Source organism: Scyliorhinus torazame, chromosome 18 (genome assembly GCF_047496885.1).
Source record: "Scyliorhinus torazame isolate Kashiwa2021f chromosome 18, sScyTor2.1, whole genome shotgun sequence".
Classification (NCBI taxonomy): domain Eukaryota; kingdom Metazoa; phylum Chordata; class Chondrichthyes; order Carcharhiniformes; family Scyliorhinidae; genus Scyliorhinus; species Scyliorhinus torazame.
In genome coordinates, this window is record NC_092724.1 from 165,859,464 (window position 1) to 165,883,246 (window position 23,783).

The 23,783-nt window shown below is 42.6% G+C and overlaps 1 protein-coding gene across 11 annotated transcripts in view; it reads right to left on the reverse strand.

Moving 5' to 3' along the window:
- The window catches only part of LOC140395719 (C-Jun-amino-terminal kinase-interacting protein 4-like), a 128,303-nt gene that overhangs the window by 65,331 nt on the left and 39,189 nt on the right, over positions 1-23,783 (reverse strand). For 6 of the 11 annotated variants that reach the window (XM_072483846.1, XM_072483845.1, XM_072483848.1 and 3 more), the window contains exons 3-6: positions 15,569-15,794; positions 11,948-12,047; positions 8,717-8,838; positions 2,171-2,228 (exon numbers count right to left, since the gene is read on the reverse strand). In XM_072483846.1, coding sequence (XP_072339947.1) covers positions 2,171-2,228; positions 8,717-8,838; positions 11,948-12,047; positions 15,569-15,794 — 506 coding nt within the window. Of the gene's footprint in view, positions 1-2,170; positions 2,229-2,644; positions 2,708-8,716; positions 8,839-11,947; positions 12,048-15,568; positions 15,795-23,783 lie in introns of all 11 variants that reach the window. The other 5 variants (XR_011936284.1, XM_072483843.1, XM_072483838.1 and 2 more) reach the window with 1 other exon arrangement.

Consider the following 23,783-nt stretch of genomic DNA (forward strand, 5'->3'; position numbering starts at 1 on the left):
TTAGTTCCATATACCGGTCTTTGGCTCATATTCCTTAATATCTTTGCTTAACAAAAATCTACCTATCTCACATATAAAATTAACAACTGATCGAGCTTAACAACTGCTGTTTGTGGGAGTGAGTTCCAAATCCCTACCACCCTTTGAGTGAAGAAGTGCTTCCTCACATCTCTCCTGAACGGTCTAGCCCTACATTTTAGACTATGCCCCTAGTTTTAAAATCTCCAACCAGTGGGAATAGTTTATCTTTATCTACCCTGTCTTTCCCGGTTAGATTCACTTCAGGTGATTTTATAGCTTTATAAAAACCATGTATAGATACAGGATTTTATTATAATAACCCGTTCCCAAAGCAGCTAAAATTAATCTACATTTATAGTGGTCCCAGGATTCTATCAGGAAATACATTTGTATTGTTAAACACACCATGAGAATATTTACACAATAATCTTTCAAAATGGGGACTGAGCGGTTCCCAGAGGGTTAATGAGGTTGCTGCACTGTAGGCACAGTATCTCAAGAATACCTTTCTGTTATCCAACATGAATGAATATTATGATTGTTTGTAAACCACGGATTTTAACATTTCTTTTCATAGAATTGATTCGCGTTCAAAGCATCACAAACGGACACACACAATCCTTTCCTTGGGCAATTGAGAGGGTAGACATGAACAGCAATAAATTCTAATTGTTGCAAGGCTAATTCTGAACTTTGGTTCGACTTATAAAGTTAGATTTTTAATTCTTGCTGAATTAAGTTATGATTAAATTGCTCGTTATAATGTTTTTGCTGCCTGATCCACTTGGCCACACAGCGCATCACACCTGGTTAAAGTTCGACTGTATTTTTCTTAATCCGCTGATAGAATCTGCATTGCAGATGTGAAATATTTTGCCACAGAATGACATTCTATTCTGGGTTTTGGTTTTCACTACGCTGTTTACTCACCCCTTTTCAGAGAATAGTCGTGTGGCTTTCTCCACAGTGTGACAGTGATCGATAGTTGGCACAAGCATACTCAAAAAAGGCATCATTCAGAGATTCTAGGTATGGATTTAGTATTTACGCCAATATAAAACAGTGAATTGGAATAAACATTTAATTATCAAATAAATTGTGACTGGAGTGAGAATTTAAGAACATTGCGAGTGTTAAGCCCATGAATTATTGGTACTTCCTGTCAATTGGCCAGATTTTATTTTTTTTATATGAGCTGCAATTCCCTCTTTGTTAGGACCAACAGCGCCTAAGCAGAAATCTGAAGACATGAAACATCTTCCAACACCCCTGCAGCAAAGAAACTTCTCAAACTCACTGCTCCCTTCCCAATCTAATAGGTTCTAGTCTACGTATCCAATACACCTGCATATCCTCTATAACAGAAAGGGTGTCTAAATCCACAGGTGCTGAGGACATTCCCATGTATATGTACCAACTTACTTGGTAGGACTCGGATTCATTTGTCTGGGCCAATTCTGAATGCAATGAGAAATGACCAAAAATTGGCTCCCAAGTTAAGATAATAATCTTTGGATCGGTTTAGTCATTTTTTAATAATAAAATCTGTTTTTTGGGGGCAGATGAGCAAGGCAATGATCTCAATTGACTTGTGATCTTGAGCTCAGAGTTACTTTTGCTAAATACTTGCTCTTGATCTTGTTTTTTCCCATCCCTTGCCTGAAGCTCCTTCCTGATCTTGTTCGGATACCCAAAGCTATCAGTTATCCATGATTACCTCGTCAAAATCGCCATGATTAATGTCTGATTCTTCGATGGTGGATGCAGAGGCCAAATGTTGTACCTTTAATAGCATACTAACTAACTCAGCACAAAACAGGGATGGATCTGAGACTTTCCTGATGTATATGTTTCATTGAATAAAGTGATTGAACTGTCAGGAAAGCCTCGAAATCTTAATGTGCTCCAACCTTTTCCAAATATACAAGTCGTGGACACAGCAATCTGCATTCTTAGAAAAATACGCACCATAGTTTAAGAATTGAAAAATTGACAAACACCTCAATAATATAAATGATCTTCATATCAGAAACACCTGTACATAATACAATGCAGACCACTTTCCAACCCTGCAATCACTTCCCAGCAGACAGCTGTATCGGACAGGTTTACCTGAAACAGGAGGCAGTCACATTTAACTGAGACTTACTTGGTCTCCAGCAGCTGTGTGTTTTCCTGAATAAGATTCTCAACTTCACGGCCCATACCTGGCAATAAATTAAATGTAGAGTGTTAAACAAAAATCTCCAGGCTACAAAGCCAGCATGCATCAGCACAAACCATAAATCATTGCCTTTTCAAGTTCATTAGGAGAACACCATCTCAATATTTAAAGTTGCTGCTAATAACTCCATAAAAAGCCCAACTATTTACAAATACTAAAATCAAGCTGTTCAAGAAAAAAAAAGATTAGACTTCAAGAAGCAATCTCACCATTACAAAGACCGAGATTTAACCACACCAGTTAAAAAGGCCAAAGCCATTATTGCAGATGGTTTGTCCAGATTAGAATGAGCGAACAATGGGAGATTAGAAAATGGAAGTTATAGCAGGCAGCACTTCAAACAAGGAAAAGACAAGGAAGCACAGATGGAAGGAGCAGAATTAGCCAAATGTAGTCTACCCAGTGTTGACGAGGTGCGATTCAATTCACAAATCTGTGTTGGCCCCATTGTTTCATGTGTGGCTGTAAAAGACCAGCAGGAGGTGGTTTGAAATTCGTCTCAAATCACCTACATTAGTCAAAACAGAGGTTTCACTCACTTTCTGAATAGTTCTTTCTTTTTAAAATTCTCCTGCGCAAACTGTAACCCTCTCTTCCGTGAGGAGGTGGTTTTGATGCAGAAGAGATTCCTGAACTGCAGCATTTGAATTGAATATCTATAGGATACTTCATTGCGCTGTACACTGACCATGTTGCCCAGGTTGGATACATTTGCCCAGCTGAAGCAAAGAGCTGAGCACTTAATAACACTGGGAACCTTCCTTCATAACCTCAGCTCCTGCCCTGGTCACTGTCAGCATCAGAACTCTGTGGCAGACGAAAAACTCATACTCCCATTCCTAATAAACAGATTAAATTTCACCAATGTTGCAAAGTGCAGCATCATCACCAGCCTTTACTCACACAAGACTGAAGGACCAATGAACTCACTAAGTGCAACCTGACTTGTGACCAGGCTTTAGGTGCATTATAGAGCCAGTGTCACCCACAATATATATTTGTAATATATATATAAATGACTTGGAAGAAAATGTAGCTGGTCTAATTAGCAAGTTCGCGGATGATACGAAGATTACTGGAGTTGTGGACAATGATGAAGATTGTCAGAGAATACGGCAGGATATATATATATATATATATATAGATAGGCTGCAAAATTGGGCAGAGAGATGGCAGATGGAATTTAACCTGGACAAATGAGAGGTGATGCATGTTGGTTGATCCAATTCAGGTGGGACTATAAAATAAATGGTAGAACCATCAGGAGTATAGAGACACAGAGAGATCGGGGCGTGAAGGTCCACATCCCTAAAAGTGGCAGCACAGGTGGAAATGGTGATAAAGAAAGCATACGGCATGCTTGCCTTCATTGGACGGGGTATCGAGTAAAAGTTTGCAAATTATGTTACAGTTATATAAAATATTGGCTAGGTCGCATTTGGAATACTGTGTCCAATTCTGGTCACCACACTACCAGAAGGGTGTGGAGGCTTTGGAAAGAGTGCAGAAAAGGTTTACCAGGATGTTGCCTGGTATGGACGGTATTAGCTATGAGGAGAGATTGAATAAATTGGGATTGTTCTCCCTAGTGAGACAGAGGCTGAGGGGTGGCCTGACAGAAGTTTATAAAATTATGTGGGGTGTAGATAGGGTGAACAGCTGGAGGCTTTTTCCCAGGGCGGAAATGACAATTACAAGGAGGCACAAGTTCAAGGTGACGGGGAGCAGGTTCAGTTGAGATGTGGGGGGAAGTTTTTTTACACAGCGGGTGGTGGTGGCCTGGAATGCATGGCCAAGTGAGGTGGTTGAGGCAGATTTGTTAACAACCTTTCAGACGTATCTTGATAGACACATGAACAGGTGGGGTACTGAAGGATATAGGCGGTTAGTCTAGATAGGACATGTGATCGGCACAGGCTTGGAGGGTCGAAGGGCCTGTTCCTGTGTTGCACTGTTCTTTGTTGATGATACTAAAATAGGTGAGAAAGTAGACAATGAAGAGGAGATACAGACGGATTTTATAAATACATGTTAACTCTATCTAATCCCCAGGGTGGCAAGGTGGCACGGTGGTTAGCATTGCTGCCTCACGCCACCGAGGACCTGGGTACGATCCCAGCCCCGGGTCACTGGCCGTGTGGAGTTTGCTCATTCTTCCCACGTCTGGGTGGGTCTCACCCCCACAACCCAAAGATATGCAGGGTAGGTGAATTGGTCACACTAAATTGCCCCTTAATTGAAAAAAATAATTGGGTACTCTAAATTTAAAAACGTCTTATCCGGTTATATTGTCTACGTGTCCTGTTATCACATCCTTTATAACAGACTCTAGCATTTTCCCTGACTCCTGATGTTGGGCTAACTGGTCTGCAATTCCCTGAGTTCTCTATCCCTCCTTTTTTGCAAAAAAAATAGCGGGATTACATTTGACCCTCCATAATCTGCCAGGATTGATCCAGAAACTACAGAATTTTGGAAGTTGACAACCAACGTATCCACCATTTCCATGGCCACCTTCTTTACTACCCTGGGATGTAGATTATCAGCCTCGTGGTTTATCGGCTTTCAGTCCCATTCATTTCTCCAGCACTATTTCTCCAGTCATACTAATTTCCATCAATTCCTCCTTCTCACTAGACCCTTGATTCCTTTACATTTCTGGGAAGTTATTTGTGTTTTCCTCCATGAAGACAGAACTAAAGAAGTTGTTTAATTACTCTGCCATTTCCTTGTTCTCCATTATAAATTCTCCTGTTTCAGACTGTAAGGGAGACTGTAAAAGGCCTGTAAATGAAGACATTTGTCTTCACTAATCTTTTTCTTTTTACATACTTCTGGAAACTTTACAGTCCGCTTTTATGTTACTTGCAAGTCTACTCTCAGACGCTATTTTTCCACTCAATCAATCTCCTGGTCCTCCTTTGCTGAATACTTACCTTCCCCCAATCGTCAGGTTTGCTACGTTTTCTAGCACCTTTATATGATTCCTCTTTGAATCTAATATTAATCTCACTACTTATCTTGTGTTTTTGCAGCAAATGGAATGTAAAATACACTGCACTGATTTGTCCCTTAAACACTCGCCATTGGCTATTCACCATCAAGCCTTTTAGTGAAGCTCCCCATTCTATCTTAGCCAACTCACAGCTCATGCCATCCACCAGGCTCATTCCCACAGTGAGGGCAGTTATGTTCCTGAGTCGGCCAACATATTTCTTTAGTTTGTGTTATACTGGCACGGATGTACTGCCCAGGTTTAGCCGTTCTCAAAAGGTGTTGGCGGGTCTTAACTTTGTGTTGATTCAATGACAGTAGACAGTAATTTCCAGGATACTAATCTCATAACACAAGAACAGCGATCTGGTGCAGATTAGACAAGCCCCAGGACACACCATCTCAATGTGTTTCCATTTTCCCCTTTGATTCAACACATTCAAGCGCCAATACTCAGGTGCTCCATTCTTTAGGATCCCAAAACCTTCTTTTTTTCCTCGTACCATGTGGCAAACATTCCCAACTTTACACTAAAAGCTGCAAATCACAATGACAGAAATATGGCAGAAACAGTACAAATTACACACACAGAAAGTGTCAATGGAAACACAGTATACAGTATGTGAAAGTATACACACCAGAAAACTCCCCTGGGTTAGCAGCCCAAGAGAAACGAAGCATGGGAAGAAAAACGCCAATTAGCTTGAGAATGAAAGTTTTTTCCATCATTACCTACATACAGTATACTCAAAGCTGTACTCCCGTGTCACCTGCAAAATGCAATAGTGATGAGAAGGGAGAAACAGGCAACTTTCAGGTCTGGTGCTATAATGCGTGCAGACGAATGTATGAAAGTAACATGATATTTACTCGGTTTACTTGCACAAAAGGCATCAGCGAAAAGTGCAACAAGGAACATGCAAAGGACAGAACAGAAATGGGCTTCAGAAGCAAGCATCGCAAAACACCAAACCACTTTGTATCCATGTGCATTATAAAGGCAGTTTTTATATTTTCTGAACACACACACATGATCCGCATGCTGTAAATACAAGGCCTGCTTTGCAAAACTACCTGAACAAAGCCGCAGAGATTAGTAAATGATAGATAGCCAGTTAGAATAGCTTATTGGTAAGATTGCAGGAATTCTGGATTAAATGATATAAAAGTTCCTTTTTGGAGATGTGATAATGGAGGTAAATTCAGCCATTTTGGGTAAAGTGAAAGATAGGAACAAAGGAGGAGGTACATCCTCAAGTTGATGCAAGATGAGATTCTCTGCATTAATCTATTCGTTCATCTGACTTACAGACAGAAATCTCAACATTCCAGAACTGTTCTGCAACACCCCTTAAAGGACTGAGAATATTAATCAAACTGGAAATCAGCTTGTGATCTTAAACCACAACATCCACTCAGACTCATTGATTTCTCTTCCTAAACAGCTTTTATACATCATGTTCCAAGGAAATATTGTTTAAAAGTTGAGGTTTCAGGTGAGCGAGAGAGAGAGAGAGAGAGAGAGAAAGCATCTCTCTCTCTCTCTCTCTTCCTGCTCGGGCGCAACAGAACAAGGGAAAGAGTGCGCTCGCGAGCAACGGAATGAGGGAGAGCGTGCGCAAGGGAACAAGGGAGAGAGAATGCGCGCGCAACGGAACGAGAGAGAGAGAGAGAGCACGCAACTGAACGAGAGACAGAGAGAGCGTGCGCAATGAAATGAAAAACAAAAATGAAAATCACTTATTGTCACACGTAGGCTTCAAATGAAGTTACAGTGAAAAGCCCCTAGTCGCCACATTTCAGCGCCTGTTCTGGGAGGCTGGTACAGGAATTGAACCGTGCTGCTGGCCTGCCTTGGTCTGCTTTAAAAGCCAGTGATTTAGCCCAGTGTGCTAAACCAGCCCCAATGGAACGAGAGAGAGCGAGGGCGCACGCAATGGAATGAGAGAGAGCAAAGAACAAAGAACAAAGAAATGTACAGCACAGGAACAGGCCCTTCGGCCCTCCAAGCCCGTGCCGACCATACTGCCCGACTAAACTACAATCTTCTACACTTCCTGGGTCCGTATCCTTCTATTCCCATCCTATTCATATAGCAGTGATATTTTTCTTACAATCCACTGGTCTATCAAGTAATTGGGCACACAAGAGAATGTCTTCTTCGTCAGAATTGTAAAATATATCAAAAGCTTGAGAGATAAAATGGCATTAAAATGTCAATATAATAATATGAAGAATAGATATTGTGACAAGATTTAAGCACAAGTTGATTTGAGACCAAGCACAATTCAAGTTATTTAGGTTAACTTCCTCAAATGATATTCTACTTTGAAAGGATTTTCTTTACTTACATCCTCTCTAACTTGTCTGGAATTCGACTCTTAGCCCCGTTCATCAGGTTAAATCCCCCTTTACAATTCACTCCACACCCTCATCCTACCGCTATCACCTCTTCTGATTCCACGCACCAACATGTATCCGGTCTCTCTGGTATTTAATGCATGCTCATCATCCATTCCCCAATTAGTGGTACAGTTCTCAACCGCCTTGACTCCACCCAAACTCTGTCGAATCCCGTTTTCACCCTGCTACCCCTCTTGTTTATTTTCAGAAAGTTGCCTACATTTTCTGTCAGCCACCCAGTGCACCTCTGTAAAGCACCTTGAGACAGCTACATTAAAGGTACCAAATAAATACAAGTAATTGTTGTTTGCGACCATCGAGAACGTCAGTCTGAGGAAATAGGCAACATTATCGCCTATGTTGATAGTTCCAAAACAGGCTCATGAAAGAATAATGTTGGATTAGGACTGCAGTTTCCGTGTTTTCATTTTTTTTTTCTTAACAGATTATTGTTAATTGCACAAAACTAAATGATTCAGAGGAATTCTCTTTGAAAAAAATCAATCATATCCAAAGATGTGCAGGTTAGGTGGATTGGCCATGATAAATTGCCCTGAGTGTCCAAAATTGCCCTTAGTGTTGGGTGGAGGTGTTGACCTTGGGTAGGGTGCTCTTTCCAAGAGCCGGTGCAGACACGATGGGCCGAACGGCCTCCTTCTGCACTGTAAATTCTATGATAATCTATGATATTACAAATTTGTTTGAGGCAACTAAACGTATGTGCAATTGAACCTGAACACAAAATAGAAAGGAATACTTTCAGTAACATAATATGTCCCTCCCTTGACTAGTAATTAGATACCATTCTTTGGAAAGTAATTTCAGGAGGTAGAATAGTTTACAGGTCGGAGTTGCAGCATGTGGTATATATTTTGCCCATGATCGCCCACTAGAGGGAGAAGCGACTCAGTTTCTGGTGGGAGTGATTCAGACAAGCTGTAAATGTGCTGGGATCTTTGTTTTCACATGCTTTATCTGGCATGCTGCTCAGAAGCTACTTCATCTTAGCGACGTGGGGTAATTGCAGAGTTAAGCAAGGCTGCGCTTCATCACTCTGTCAGATCTTACACTTACCCAGCAAATTTGCCCCCTCATCCACGTCAGCAATCAGCTCGGAAGCTGATTGGGATAGTTCATCAAAAATAGATTCTGTGTTTCGATCAAATGCTTTGTTCTCTATTCCCTGGGTTGGTGTGCTGTAAAAATATAAAAGCAGAAATTAACCAGTTACTTGATATGATTTGGTGTCAAGATTTCTAAAAACCCCTGGAGTATTGAGCTGCCATTAAGAAGTACAAACAGCACAATTGCAAAATGAAAAGTGTAACAAACAGCCGTGTGTAACGCGGATGGTACTTGAATTGTATTTCTTGGCTCACAACTAAGTCATACATCAACACTTTTCAAATATCCAGCTCTTAAAACTAGTTTTCCATCATTTCATAGAACCATAGTTGGTCCTATTGGCTCAAATAAAGATCCCAGATTATTTGTGGATTAAAAGTGTTTTAACTTTGCGGAGGGAGGGGGCGCAGAAAACGGGCCTCTTCCCATCAGAATTTCTGATGAAAGACCACAGACTCGGAACTCGGTTTCTCTCTCCACAGATATTGCCTGACCTGCTGAGTATTTCCAACATTTTCTGTTTTTACATTAAATAGAAGCGTATGTTGATATAATTGCTGACAGTCTGTGTGCTCAAGGACAATATACATAGGGATAGAGGAGCAGATAGGTAGACAGATTTTGGAAAGGAGTAAAAGCAACAGGGTTGTTGTGATGGGAGACTTTAACTTCCCCAATATTGACTGTGACTCACTAGGGGCTTGGACGGGGCAGAGTTTGTAAGGAGCATCCAGGAGGGCTTCTTAAAAACATATGTAGATAGTCCAACTAGGGAAGGGGCTGTACTGGACTTGGTATTGGGGAATGAGCCCGGCCAGGTGGTAGAGGTTTCAGTAGGGGAGCATTTCGGGAACAGTGACCACAATTCAGTCAGTTTTAAAGTGCTGGTGGACAAGGATAAGACTGGTCCTCGGGTGAATGTGCTAAATTGGGGGCAGTATAACAATATCTGTTGCGGGAACTGAAGAACCTCGATTGGGAGCGGATGTTTGGGGGTAAATCAACATCTGACATGTGGGAGGCTTTCAAATATCAGTTGGAAGGAATTCAGGACCGGCATGTTCCTGTGAGGAAGAAAGTTAAATGGATAAATAGGGCAAATTTCAGGAACCTTGTATAACGAGAGATATTGTAGGCCTCATCAAAAAGAAAAAGGAGGCATTTGTCAGGGCTAGAAGGCTGGGAACAGACGAAGCCTGTGTGGAATATAAGGAAAGTAGGAAGGAACTTAAGCAAGGAGTCAGGAGGGCTAAAAGGGGTCATGAAAAGTCAATGGCAAATAGGGTTAAGGAAAATCGCAAGGCTTTTTACACGTACATAAAAAGCAAGAGGGTAGCCAGGGAAAGGGTTGGCCCACTGAAGGACAGGCAATGGAATCGGTGTGTGGAGCCAGAGGTACGAAATGAATAATTTGCATCAGTATTCACCAAAGAGAAGGAATTGGTGAATGTTGAGTCTGGAGAAAAGTGTAGAGATAGCCTGGGTCACATTGAGATCCATAAAGGCGAGCTGTTGGGCGTCTTGAAAAGTATTAATACGTTCCCAGAGCCTGATGGGATCTACCCCAGAATACCGAAGGAGGCTAGAGAGGAAATTGCTGAGGCCTTGACAGAAATCTTTAGATCCTCACTGTCTTCAGCTGATGTCCCGTAGGACTAGAGAATAGCCAATGTTGTTCCTTTGTTTAAGAAGGGTAGCAAGGATAATCCAGGGAACTACAGGCCGGTGAGCCTTACGTCAGTGGTAGGGAATTTACTGGAGAGAATTATTCAAGACAGGATCTACTCCCATTTGGAAGCAAGTGGACGTATTCGCGAGAGGCAGCATGGTTTTGTGAAGGGGAGGTCGAGTCTCACTAACTTGATAAGAGTTTTTCGGGGAGGTCACTAAGATGATTGATGCAGGTAGGGCAGTGGATGTTGTCTATCTGGACTTCAGTTAGGCCTTTGACAAGGTCACCCATAGCAGACTGATACAAAAGGTGAAGTCACACGGGATCAGAGTTGAGCTGGCAAGATGGATATAGAACTGGCTAGTTCATAGAAGGCAGAGAGTAGCAATGGAAGGGTGCTTTTCTGATTGGAGGGCTGTGACTAGTGGTGTTCTGCAGAGATCAGTGCTGGGACCTTTGCTGTTCATAGTATATAAAATGATTTGGAGGAAAATGTAATTGGTCTGATTAGTAAGTTTGCGGAATTCACAAAGGTTGGTGGAATTGCGGATAGCGATGAGGACTGTCAGAGGATACAGCAGGATTTAGATTGTTTGGAGACTTGGGCAGGTGGGAGTTTAATCCGGACAAATGTGAGGTTATGCATTTTGGAAGGTCTAATACAGGGAGGGAATATACAGTGAATGGTAGAACCCTCAAGAGTATTGACAGTCAGAGAGATCTAGGTATACAGGGCCACAGGTCACTGAAAGGGGCAACACATGTGGAGAAGGTAGTCAAGAAGGCATACGGCATGCTTGCCTTCACTGGCCGGGGTACTGAGTATAAGAATTGGCAAGTCATGTTGCAGCTGTATAGAACCTTAGTTAAGTCACACTTGGATTATATTGTTCAATTCTGGTTGCCACACTACCAGAAGGATGTAGAGGCTTTAGAGAGGGTGCAGAAGAGATTTAGCAGGATGTTTCCTTGGATGGAGGGCATTAGCTATGAGGAGAGGTTGAATAAACTCGGTTTGTTCTCACTGGAACGACAGAGGGGCGACCTGATAGAGGTCTACAAATTTATCAGGGGCATAGACAGAGTGGATAGTCAGAGGCTTTTTCCCAGGGTAGAGGGGTCAATTACTTGGGGGCATAGGTTTAAGGTGCGAGGGGCAAGGTTTAGAGGAGATGTACGAGGCAAGTTTTTTTTACACAGAGGGTAGTGGGTGCCTGGAACTCGCTGCTGGAGGAGGTGGTGGAAGCAGGGATGATAGTGACGTTTAAGGGGCATCTTGACAAACACATGAATAGGATGGGAATAGAGGGATACGGACCCAGGAAGTGTAGAAGATTTTAGTTTAGGCGGGCAGCATGGTCGGCACAAGCTTGGAGGGCCGAAGGGCCTGTTCCTGTGCTGTACTTTTCTTTGTTAGAGAATATATGATAGACAAATTAACTGTTAAGGTTACACAATAAAGCGGCACTATAAGAACATTTTAGATAGCCAGTGAAATGTACACACACCTTGCTCCTTTATACCCACTAAGATCTCGGTCCATATCTAATTCGGGGGTCGAGTCAATGATGGCTTGAACGTCTGATTTGTCTTCATTTTCAGTCGCACCTGCAATATTAACAATTACATGTCTGTTAGTCTACATTATAGAGTTTGGATTTTACAGGACATTAGATTTACTATCATTGATGCGAGGGAGCAACTCCAGTACACATGGAGGGAAATATTTTAAACAGGACTGATAATTTTATTGGCAATCCCTTGTTATAGAACATAACAGTTCTCAATTAAAACCAGCATATTCAACACAAATATAATAAAGCAGAGAGGTGTGGATGTTTCTAGAACAAAAGGGATGTAATTCAGTCCATTGTGTAAGTGGCTGTTTTTTGCTGGAGCATAGAGTCATTGAGGTTTACAGCATGGAAACAGGCCCTTCGGCCCAACTTGTCCATAGTTTTTACCATTAAGCTGGTCCCAATTGCCCGCATTTGATTTGGCCCATATCCCTCTATACCCATCTTACCCATTATAACTGTCTAAATGCTTTTTAAAAGACAAAATTGGACCAGCCTCTGGCAGCTCGTTCCAGACACTCACCACCCTCCATGAAAAAATTGCCCCTCTGGACCCTTTTGTATCTCTTCCCTCCCACCTTAACCTATGCCCTCTAGTTTTAGACTTCCCTACCTTTGGGAAAAGATATTGACTACTATATTATCTATGCCCCTCATTATTTTATAGTCCTCTATAAGATCACCCCTAAGCCTCCTGTGCTCCAGGGAAAAAGGTCCCAGTCTATCCAGCCTCTCTTTAGAACTCAAACTATCAACTAGGGCAGCACAGTAGCATTGTGGATAGCACAAATGCTTCACAGCTCCAGGGTCCCAGGTTCGATTCCTGCTTGGGTCACTGTCTGTGCGGAGTCTGCACATCCTCCCCGTGTGTGCGTGGGTTTCCTCCGGGTACTCCGGTTTCCTCCCACAGTCCAAAGATGTGCGGGTTAGGTGGATTGGCCATGATAAATTGCCCATAGTGTCCAAAATTGCCCTTAGTGTTGGGTGGGGTTACTGGGGTATGGGGATAGGGTGAGGTGTGGACCTTGGGTAGGGTGCTCTTTCCAAGAGCCGGTGCAGACTCGATGGGCCGAATGGCCTCCTTCTGCACTGTAAATTCTATTTTTAAAAAAAGTCCCAGTAACATCCTCGTAAATCTTTTCTGCACACTTTCTAGTTTAATAATATCCTTTCTATAATAGGGTGACCAGAACTGTACACCGTGTTCCATGTGTGGCCTTACCAATGTCTTGTACAATTTCAACAAGACGTCCCAACTCCTGTATTCAATGTTCTGACCAATGAAACCAAGCATGCTGAATGCCTTCGTCACCACCCTGTCCACCTGCGACTCCACCTTCAAGGAGCTATGAACCTGTACTCCTAGATCTCTTTGTTCTATAACACTCCCCAACTCCCTACCATTAACTGATCGACCAAAATGCATCACCTCACACTTATCTAATTTAAACTCTATCTGCCATTCATTGGCCCACAGGCCCAATTGATCAAGATCCCATTGCAATTCTGAATAACCTTCTTCACTATCCACATTGCCACCAATCTTGGTGTCACCTGAAAACTTACTAACCGTGCCTCCTAAATTCTCATCCAAATCATTAAAACAAATAACAGTGGACCCAGCACTGATCCCTGAGGCACGCCGCTGGTCACAGGCCTCCAGTTTGAAATACAACCCTCTACAACCACCCTTTGTCTTCTGTCGTTGTGTCAATTTTGTATCCAATTGGCTACCTCACCCTGGATTCTGTGAGATTTAACCTTTTGCAACAACCTACCATGCAGTACCTTGTCAAAGGCCTTGCTAAAGTCCATGTAGACAACATCGACTGCACTGCCCTCATCTACCTTCTTGGTTAACCCTTCAAAAATGCAATCAAATTCGTGAGACATTATTTTCCACTCATGAAGCCATGCTGACTGTCCCTAATCAGTCCTTGCCTCTCTAAATGCCTGTAGATTCTGTCTCTCAGAATACCTTCTGTCAACCTTCCCACCATAGACGTTAGGCTCACCGGGCTGTGGTTTCCAAGCTTTTCCCTGCAGCCCTTATTAAACAAAGGCACAACATTTGCTACCCTCCAATCGTCAGGCACCTCACCTGTGGTTGTCGACGATTCAAACTATTCTCACTGTCATCTACTCCTCCCATATTTATCCATTTTCCCTCAAAAACAAATTTTTGTTGTTGTCATTTTAAAAAATAAATTTAGAGTACCCAATTAATTTTTTTCCCAATTAAAGGGACAATTTAGCGGGTCCAATCCATCTACCTTCCGTGTCTTTGGGTGGTGAGGGTGAGACATACACAGAGACGGGGAGAATGTGCAAACTCCGGACAGTGACCCAGGGCCTCAGTGCCATGAGGCAGCAGTGCTAACCACTGTATCACCATGCCATCCTTCCCCCAGAAGATGTCTTTGCCCCAACTACTCTGGGGTAAAGCATTCCGTGCTCCAACAATCTGGGTGTGCATGTACATTTTTCCTAACCACTCTCCTCACTGTTCCAAGGTAGGAACCATTTCCACTGAAGAGGTTCTCCAGCCAATAAGGAGTTCATTCAACAGAGTCTTTATGAGCCACAGTTGCACTTACCAACACAATTCTCCCAGAATGAAAAGTAAAGTGTTTACCATTCTGTGTCTCGGGAGGTTGCTGCAGGATTAGAAATTGGGCACTCTTCATTATGGTGACATTCCCTACATTATGGTGGATAACTGAAGTTCTAGGTTTACAAAACATTACTGGAACAGTTTATTTTAAGTTGTAATTTTACATTAAGATTTGCTAGTTTTTTTCAAATGACCAGCAAATATGAAACCACAAGTCCAGATATTGTAAATTAAAACCCCCTGAATTTAGAAAGTTTGTTCATTTTGGAAGAGCACCTGAAACATTTTTCTGCACAAAGTTTGTTTTGTTACAGACAAAATCTTGAGGGTAGGAAAGGCTCCCAGTGTTCACTGAAGCCAGAGCTGGGAAGCAGATGGCTTATATTTAACCCACTCTCTTTCTCCTTCACCCTTTTAGTCAATCCCTACCCTGAAAGGAAAAAGTTGCTTTTCTATCGCGCCTTCCATCATCTCACAACTTCCTGAAGCACTTTATAGACAATGAAATACATTTGAGAGATAGTCACTTTTATAACACAGGAAAACGTTACAGTCAATTTGCGCACAACAACATTTTAATGGCCGCAGTAATGTTGACAGAAATAAACTTTTGAAGCATCCAGGTGCCCATTTACATGCCTGCAGATCCAACTCCCCGACAGAATGGCCAAATTTACCAGCTGAAGATGATATTCTAAATATACCCATGTTCTAAAGTGAGTGCTTCTTTTTCTTTTAATCAGGTTCATCTCCCCCAACAAGATAGGTGTGGGATATATATACCAATTGAAGAGAGATGGGCAGGACAACCTGGAATACCTTCCTAGAAGAAGGCAGTGAGGAAGGAGGAAAGTGGAGATGTCATCAATATTAGTAAAGTAACTGCAAATATTCCTCAATTCCCTCGAAATAACACTTTGTTTGAACAAAACACTTACCAACTGCTAATGTTCTAGTCTCCTGCTGTACCTGCACGTCAATATTTTTCTTGCTGTCTGGTTTCTTGCTTGTTTGGTTTAAGTTTTTGGAGAACCCTTCAGCCTCCAGATTTTCCTTCCTTGGAGAAGCTGAATCTCCCACAGCAGGGTCGGATGGAGTCGACAGAGGGGTGTTGGGTTTTGTTGGCACCAAGCTAGAGGCCTGGCTGACATCAGAGAGTTCATCCTAAAATACAAACAGAACTCCAAATAAAATTTCAAAAGAACATGTAGCCCCGGTCAAACAACCGCCCGCCAAGTACCAATTTCCTCAGCTTTAAAGGGCAAATGAACCAATATCCAGTCATTCATCCCGTATGAACATTTTTTTGGGGTGATCAAAGTCACAAGCTCAAAAATTAAAAGAAACTTGAGATCATGCAAGGCAAACAAATGCATCTGGAGTTATTGCACAGAGAATGAATGTTAAATTATATGTCGGAGAGGATCAGTTATGCACCAACATTTCAATGTATCAAATAGTTTCATCAACAATAACAGCAACAACTTGTACTTATACGTTACACCTTCAACATAGCAAGACATTCTAAGGTGTTTCACAAGAACATTATCAAATAAATCTGACATCGGGCAGCACGGTGGCGCAGTGGTTAGCATTGCTGCCTCATGGCGCCGAGGTCCCAGGTTCAATCCTGGCTCTGGGTCACTGTCCGTGTGGAGTTTGCACGTTCTCCCCATGTTTGCCTAAATTTCGCCCCCACAACCTAAAAGATGTGCAGGGTAGGTGGATTGAACACGCTAAATTGCCCCTTAATTGGAAAAAATGAATTGTGTATTCTAAATTTTTTTTTAAAACAATGATTTATTTTTAACCCTTAAGCAACAGCCCAAGTCCCAGCGGAGACCATTCTGGAACCCCGGCTCCTAACTGGGTCAGGTTTTATCCTGTGGAATTAACAAGCCCGCTGATACGCCTCCGCCCCTCAGTGGGGGAGCACACACTCCACGAGGCCGACGGGGAAATTAATTGGGTCATCCCAGTGTGGTTATAACACCCTGCCTTGCAACTACTCTCACTGGTAATCACTGCAAACATCTGTTATTTCCTAAACTGAGCATCTGATTAATGTCTCCCATTACCTTACAATGCAGGGGTCATTCATCCTCTTCATTGCTATTGGTGATCCCAAGTATCAATATGAACACAGTCACTGTTTTATCTGCTCACAGGCCAAATTTGAACACTTTTATGATGTTTTTAAAAATAGAGGGATGATAATGTTATGGAAATGCTGCACCCATAATGAGAGAGTGTCAAAGCATTTAAATATTTTCAGTTATCTATTCAAAAGAGTAGGGTTATAGTTCCAGGTAGCTCAACACAAGATATTTGCTGTTGGATTTTACTAGATAAAATACAGGTGAGAAAAGCCATGCATCTATCAGTTTAGAACAATCTCCCCATTGTGGCAACAAAGTAATTCCAGATTTACTGCTCTGTAAAAATGATGCAAAGGCTGTTTAATAAAATCTGGGAAGATCACGCACCTGAGAATGGAGGAAAGTCAAGAGGGGTAGACTTACTAAGTACACTCAGAAAAGGATACAAATTGGTTTTAGACCAGGGAAAAGTACAATAAATTAATTGTTTGTGATGAGACGGGTTTTGGATAAATTTATAAAACACAACATCCACTGTTACAACTTTTGGGATTTTGAGCAGGCCTTTGATGGTGTATAGTGAGACAGAATATGGCAAACCTCGAGAATATATGGTAATCCCAAAAACCTTGCCAAAATTAGAGAAAAGGGATTTAGATCAGCGAGACACGGATGCCTAATTTATTGAATCCAGAACAAGATACAGTAATGAATCTTGCAATTGAAAGCAGTTGGGCTAAAACTACTTGGGTATTTTGCAAGTGTAATGCACTGCAAGTAAACAAGAAATCAAGCTCTGGCATGTATATTAAACTATTCCCAAAAGCATCCTCCATTCAGCTTTGCTATGCAAGCCCTTTCACATTATGCATTCACAGCAAGGTTGTAATTGTTGCTTAAAGTGGAGGCTAATATACAATCGTGACCAGTGTTGCACCAACATTTATTTTGTCAGTACGTTTAGGCTGGTTTAAAACATTGCTCATTCAATTCCTGCACTATCAAACAAAAACTCCCATGCACATGAATCGCTCATTTAATTGCACAATACCATTTACTATTCAGGACGTTGCATCTCCCATTTTCCCTCTGGTATGAAAGATTTGACCTTCAGATGGATTTCCCACTGGATGCAATGCCGAGCTAATCACTGTGGCTCTCCTGATGTAACCAGCAGCAACCAAACCCCTACTGATCAGACTGCAGGATGCAGCATTTTGAAAGGAAATAAATACAAACAACTATAGCAGCAGGATCAACCAAAAAATGAACTGCTTATTTCCAACTACTTCCCTTCAGCATTCAATTTTCAGGCATTCTTCATCCATTCTCACGATGCTGAAATTAAAATTAATTACAGTAAACATTTCTCCCGGCCAATGGCATTAAACGTGTGGCACTGGATCAGCCACAAAATGCATGCAGTGTTTGATATTCAGTTCTATTGGATTCAACAGAATTAAATATCAGGTGCTCCACACAGCAGGCAGCACATCCAATACCAAAATCAAAATCCAATATGTCTTTGCCAGAGACAGATTTCTACCCTTTTTTGTCATGACAATAGAGGCTGACAGAAATATATTAGTGAGAAAGGATCTTGGCCCAGAAAATTAGGAAGTAGACTCGGTATGGATGGAGGTTTGAAATTTAAGGGTCAGAAAACACTGGTGGGAGTAATTTCTAGGCTCCCGAACAGAAGTTATACTTTTGGGCAGAATATTAAACAAGAAATGATTGGACTTGTAACAAAGGTAACAAAACAGTTGTGAGGGGCTGAATTAGCCCTAAAAGATGAGTTTGTAGAATTCTCTCGTGACTATCTCCTGCAGTAACATCCTGCAGATCCAACTAGGGATAAAGTTATTTTGGATCGAGCATCGTGCAACGAGGCAGAGTTAATAAGTGATGTGACAGTAAAAGATCCACTGTTAAATTGTGATTATAATACAATTAATTCTCCATTAAATTTGCAAATTACATACTCCAATCACAAACAAGAATCTTAAACCTAAAAGCCAATTACACAGATACGAGGGGAAAGCTGGCGGAGGAGGATTGGGTACATAGAATAAAGGTGTGTCCGTAAATAAATAGTGGGAAACATTCAAACAAACAATTCAAAATGTTTAACAAGAAATACAAAAAAAATATTGTGCTGATTATCTCAAAAAAGCCACGTGGAGGAGTGGGGGTAGGGAAGAGATTAAACCCTCAATCACATTGGCTGTAAATGGGATCACTTTGTGACTGCCTTTCAAACAGTAGTAGCAATAAAGTGAGAAAAAAAACAACTTTGCCCAAGTAAAACAGCTCGCCCAGTCTGCTGGTTAAAAGAGAAGTGAGTGAAGAACGAAAAATAGAAAATACACAGCAAAAAATGGTGAAGCAATATCCAATTGAAATTTACAGCTGAGAATCCAGATGTTTTCATGATAAGATATTTGATGTCGGTCTAATTTTGTTTCTTGATGTTATTTAACAATGAAACAAATATATTTTTCCCACAGACGGAGTTTCCTTTTTCTATTTTTTTTCCTTTGTTTGTCCCACTGTGGGAGGGTTTGTTTTATTTGATGCTTATATTGTCAGGTGGTCTGTTGTTTGGGGTGTTGGGAGGATGAGATCGTTGTTGTTGACAAGGGGATTGACATTGTATTTGTTACCGTTTACTGCTTGTTGGTGGGGTGAAAATGTGATAACGGAGAACAAAAATATTTTACAAAAAAAAGTAACGAAGCAGAGAATGCAGCAGGAAGGAAACCAGCTGGCACAGTTGAACTGATTTATTCACAGTGAGATGGGTGATCTGTAATTCCACACAATAGATGAATAGTATTTTCAGCACAGACTAATTACTGCCTGGAGTATGAAACATCATGTCAATGGACAGGGACAATAAGGTACCACAAGATCCGGTCTCCAGCATGGTAGGACAGTGGTTAGCACAGTTGCTTCACAGCGGCAGGGTCCCAGGTTCAATTCCAGCCTCGGGTCACTGTCTGTGCGAAGTCTGCACGTTCTCCCCGTGTCTGCGTGGGTTTCCTCCGGGTGCTCCAGTTTCCTCCCACAAGTCCCAAAAGACGTGCAGGTTAGGTGAATTGGACATTCTGAATTCTCCCTCTGTGTAACCAAACAGGCGCCAGAATGTGGCAACCAGGGGCTTTTCACAGTAACTTCATTGCAGTGTTAATGTGACAATGATAAAGAATATTATTATTATTAATGCTCTGAATGTCAGTCATTTTGAAGTGCAGAAGTTCTAAATGAAAATTTCAATTGCAGTTCCTATTGGTGTACAAGAGAATTAATTTCTGTCACTGGGAAAATCAGTTGTCCTCTTAAGAAGGACTGTATGCTATTCTCAGTGTTAGTATAGACTGTATTCAGCTGCTGAATACTCCTGTCCGGAGCACTTCAAACTTAAGCAGTCCAGAAATAAAGGTACAAATGCACAGCATTTTTTCAGCATAAATGAAGGTTTTAGAAAAGTGATGGTGACATTAATTAGCCACCCAAATCCACCTTTCACTTCTCAGGCAGGTAGCAAGCCCTGCACCACAGACCCAAAGCCATCCCATTGCCGAGAGAGTAGAAAAGCACTTTTCAACTTCCAAGAGAGATAATAAAAACAGATAATGCTGTTTTCTTAGGCAGATTTTGTGAAGATCAGGGGCGGGATTCTCTGGGAATCGGCGGGGCTGGCAGAAACGGCGCAGTGGAGTGGTGGGAACCACTCCGGCGTCGGGCCGCCTCAAAGGTGCGGAATCCTCCGCACCTTCAGGTGCTAGGCCGGCGCCAGAGTGGTTTGCGCTCCGACAGCCGGCGTGGAAGGCCTTTGGCGCCACGCCAGCCGGGGCCGAAGAGACTCCGCCGGCCGGCGCGGGTCCGCGCATGCGCAGGGAGGGGTTCACCTTTGCGCCGGCCATCACGGAAGCTTACACGGTGGCGCGGAGGAATGGAGTGCCCCCAAGGCACAGGCCCGCCAACAGAACGTTGGGCCCCGATCGCAGGCCAGGCCATCGTGGGGGCACCTCCCGGGGCCAGATCTCCTCTCTCCCCCCCCCTCCCCGCCCCCCCCCCCAGGACCCCGCCCGCGCCGCCAGGTCCCGCTGGTAAGGGACCAACTCCAATTTACGGCGGTGGGGCCTGCACAGAATGGGCGGGACTTCAGCCCATCGCGGGCCGGAGAATCGCTGTTGGGGGGGGGGGGACCGGTGGGGCGCGATTCCCGCCCCCGCCAAATCTCCGGCGCCAGAGAATTCGGCAGCCGGCGGGGGCGGGATTCACGCCGCCCCCTGCCGATTCTCCGGCCCGGCAGGTGGTCAGAGAATCCCGCCCCTGGTTGATGATCCTTCATTAGAACTTAAAATGTTAACTCGGTTTCTCTATCCACAGATGCTGCCCAATTTGCTGAGCGTTTCCAGCAGTTTCTGTTTTTATTTCAGATTTCCAGCATCTTGACTTTTGTGAAAACAAAGATCATCATCTGAATTCTTACATTGACACATTCTGCACTGTCAGCTGATGCGCGGGTTTGTATCAACTCCTTGCGGAAACCCGACAAATTCTCAAGTTGAAACAAAATGAGAATGAATTTACCAGACACATGACTTCATTGCAGGGGCCAGCAATCTTCAAGAAATCAGAAGGTGAAAAAAAAATATCTGATTCAGATCACAAATGATTTCTGCACATTGTGTGAGCTGTTCTTCTACAGCAGAATCAAGAGGGTGCTTCAATTTTATGGGTGTAATATATATATTATTTATCAACAGGTTTCATCCATAAGACAGCAATTTAGATAGTGAAACGCCGCCTCAATGCTTTGTAAAACTCAGGAATGCTTGTTTTAATTAATTTCTCGCTGTTTGGTGCTTCAAGATGAAATGGCTACAGGTTACGTCATTTAAACATTCTTCCCAAAAGTGAAAGATCTGGGTGAATGGAAAGCTCCAGAAGAATTTATGAACATTTTGGTCAAAACGTTCCAGCTCAAAACAAAGGCGCCCTTCGTATATCCCCAAACTTATGTGGACGGGGTTGGTAACAACAGCCATATTCAATCGCAATGCACTAAGCTGACTTTTTCCCTTTATCCATCCCTATCATAACCCTCTCCACCCCCCCCCCCCCCCCCCCCCCCATGGCTTTTCAAAAGAATGTGGTCAATTTGGCAGATAGAGCCATAGATGTTTACAGAATGGAAACAGGCGCTTCGGCCCAGCTGGTCCATGCCGCCCAGTTTCTACGGCCCAGCTGGTCCATGCCGCCCAGTTTCTATCACTAAACTAATCCCACTTGCATGCATTTGGCCTATATCCCTCTATACCCACCCTGCCCATGGAACTGTCTGACTGTTTTTAAATAAGAAATTGTACCCGCCTCTACCACTGCCTCTGGCAGCTCGTTCCAGATGCTCACCACCCTCTGTGAGAAAAGAATTTCCCCTCTGGTCTCTTTTGTATCTCTCCCCTCTCACCTTAAACCTATGCCCTCTAGATCTAGACTCCTCCAGCTTTGGGAAAAGATACTGACTATCTACCTTACCTACCCCCCTCATTATTTTATCGACATCTAGAAGATCACCCCTAAGCCTTCTACGCCCCAGGAAAAAAGGTCCCAGCCTATCCAGCCGCTCCTCATAACTCAGACCATCAAGTCCTGGGAGCATCCTCGTAAATCCTCCAAAAGATGGGGAAAAGTGGCAGAACAGAAGGAAGAGAAAACACATAAGCACCTCTAAAGATACCAGACGTATTGCTGGAGATACAAAAAAAGCTTCTAAAGCTTGGGTATGCCACAAAGTGTCAAGTATTGCAGTTTGCACTGCAGCTATTGCAAATGCAAGCTATATAAATATGCAAATAAATACGACCAACGGTTACATTGTGAAAGTGAATAGCAGGAAAACAAGAAAAAAAGAGACTGAAAGGGCCATTATGCAATTAAGTCAATGAGTTAGAAATAGAAAATGATGTAAACACACAGCAGGTCTAGCAGCAACTGTGGAGAAAGAATCAGAAGTAACATTTCAGGACAATGATCTGTCATCAGAGAACTGAGAAAGTTAGAGATCTGACTGATTTAAAGCAAGGGAATTGTGTGTGTGTGTGTGGGGGGGGGGGGGGGGGGGGGGGGGATTAGGAAGGCAAATTGAATGTTATTGTTTACTGTGAGAGGAATGGAATATAAATGTAGGGATGTTTTGCAACAGTTGTACAGGGCGTTGGTGAGACCACATGGAGTACTATGTACAGTTTTGTTCTCCTTATTTAAGGGGAGGAGTAAGATTTTTTTTTCTCTGAGAGGGTGGTCACTCTTTGGAATTCTCTTCTCCAGAGAGTGATGGAGGCAGGAGCATTGAATATTTGTACGGCAGAGATAGAGTCATAGAGGTTTACAGCATGAAAACAGGCCCTTCGGCCCAACTTGTCTATGCCGCCCAGCTTTTACCACTAAGCTAGTCCCAATTGCCCACCTTTGGCCCATAACCCTCTATATCCCTCTGTACAACTGTAGCAAAACATCCCTTGATTCATATTCCATTCCTCTTGCAATAAACAATAACATTCCATTTGCCTTCCTAATCATTCCTTTTCCCTTATAACTGTCTAAATGTTTTAAAAGACAAAATTGTACCCGCCTCCACTAGATAGATAAATAGGTTCTTGACCAACAAGAGTCAAAGGGTATCGTGGGTAGGTGCAATATGGAATTGAGGCTGCAATCCGATCCTTCGTGACCGTATTTATTGGAGGAGAAAGTTCAAGGGACCCAATGGCACAATCTTGCTTTTAAGATTCTTTAAAATAAAATTCTTAATAAGTATTTACTGTGCTATCCAATCCTCACAAGTAGTCGGGGACGCAAGTTCCAGATTTCAGAACCCCTCTGCGTACTATACAAATTGCAAAAACAAACATGTCCGCAGTTGTTTCAAGTTTTCCTTCTGGGATTTGAGCAGCTTGGCATTTGCCATCAGACATGGCATCACACAAGGCATAAGAACAGAGGAAACAGGAGCCGGGGTAGACCACACAGCTCACTGAGC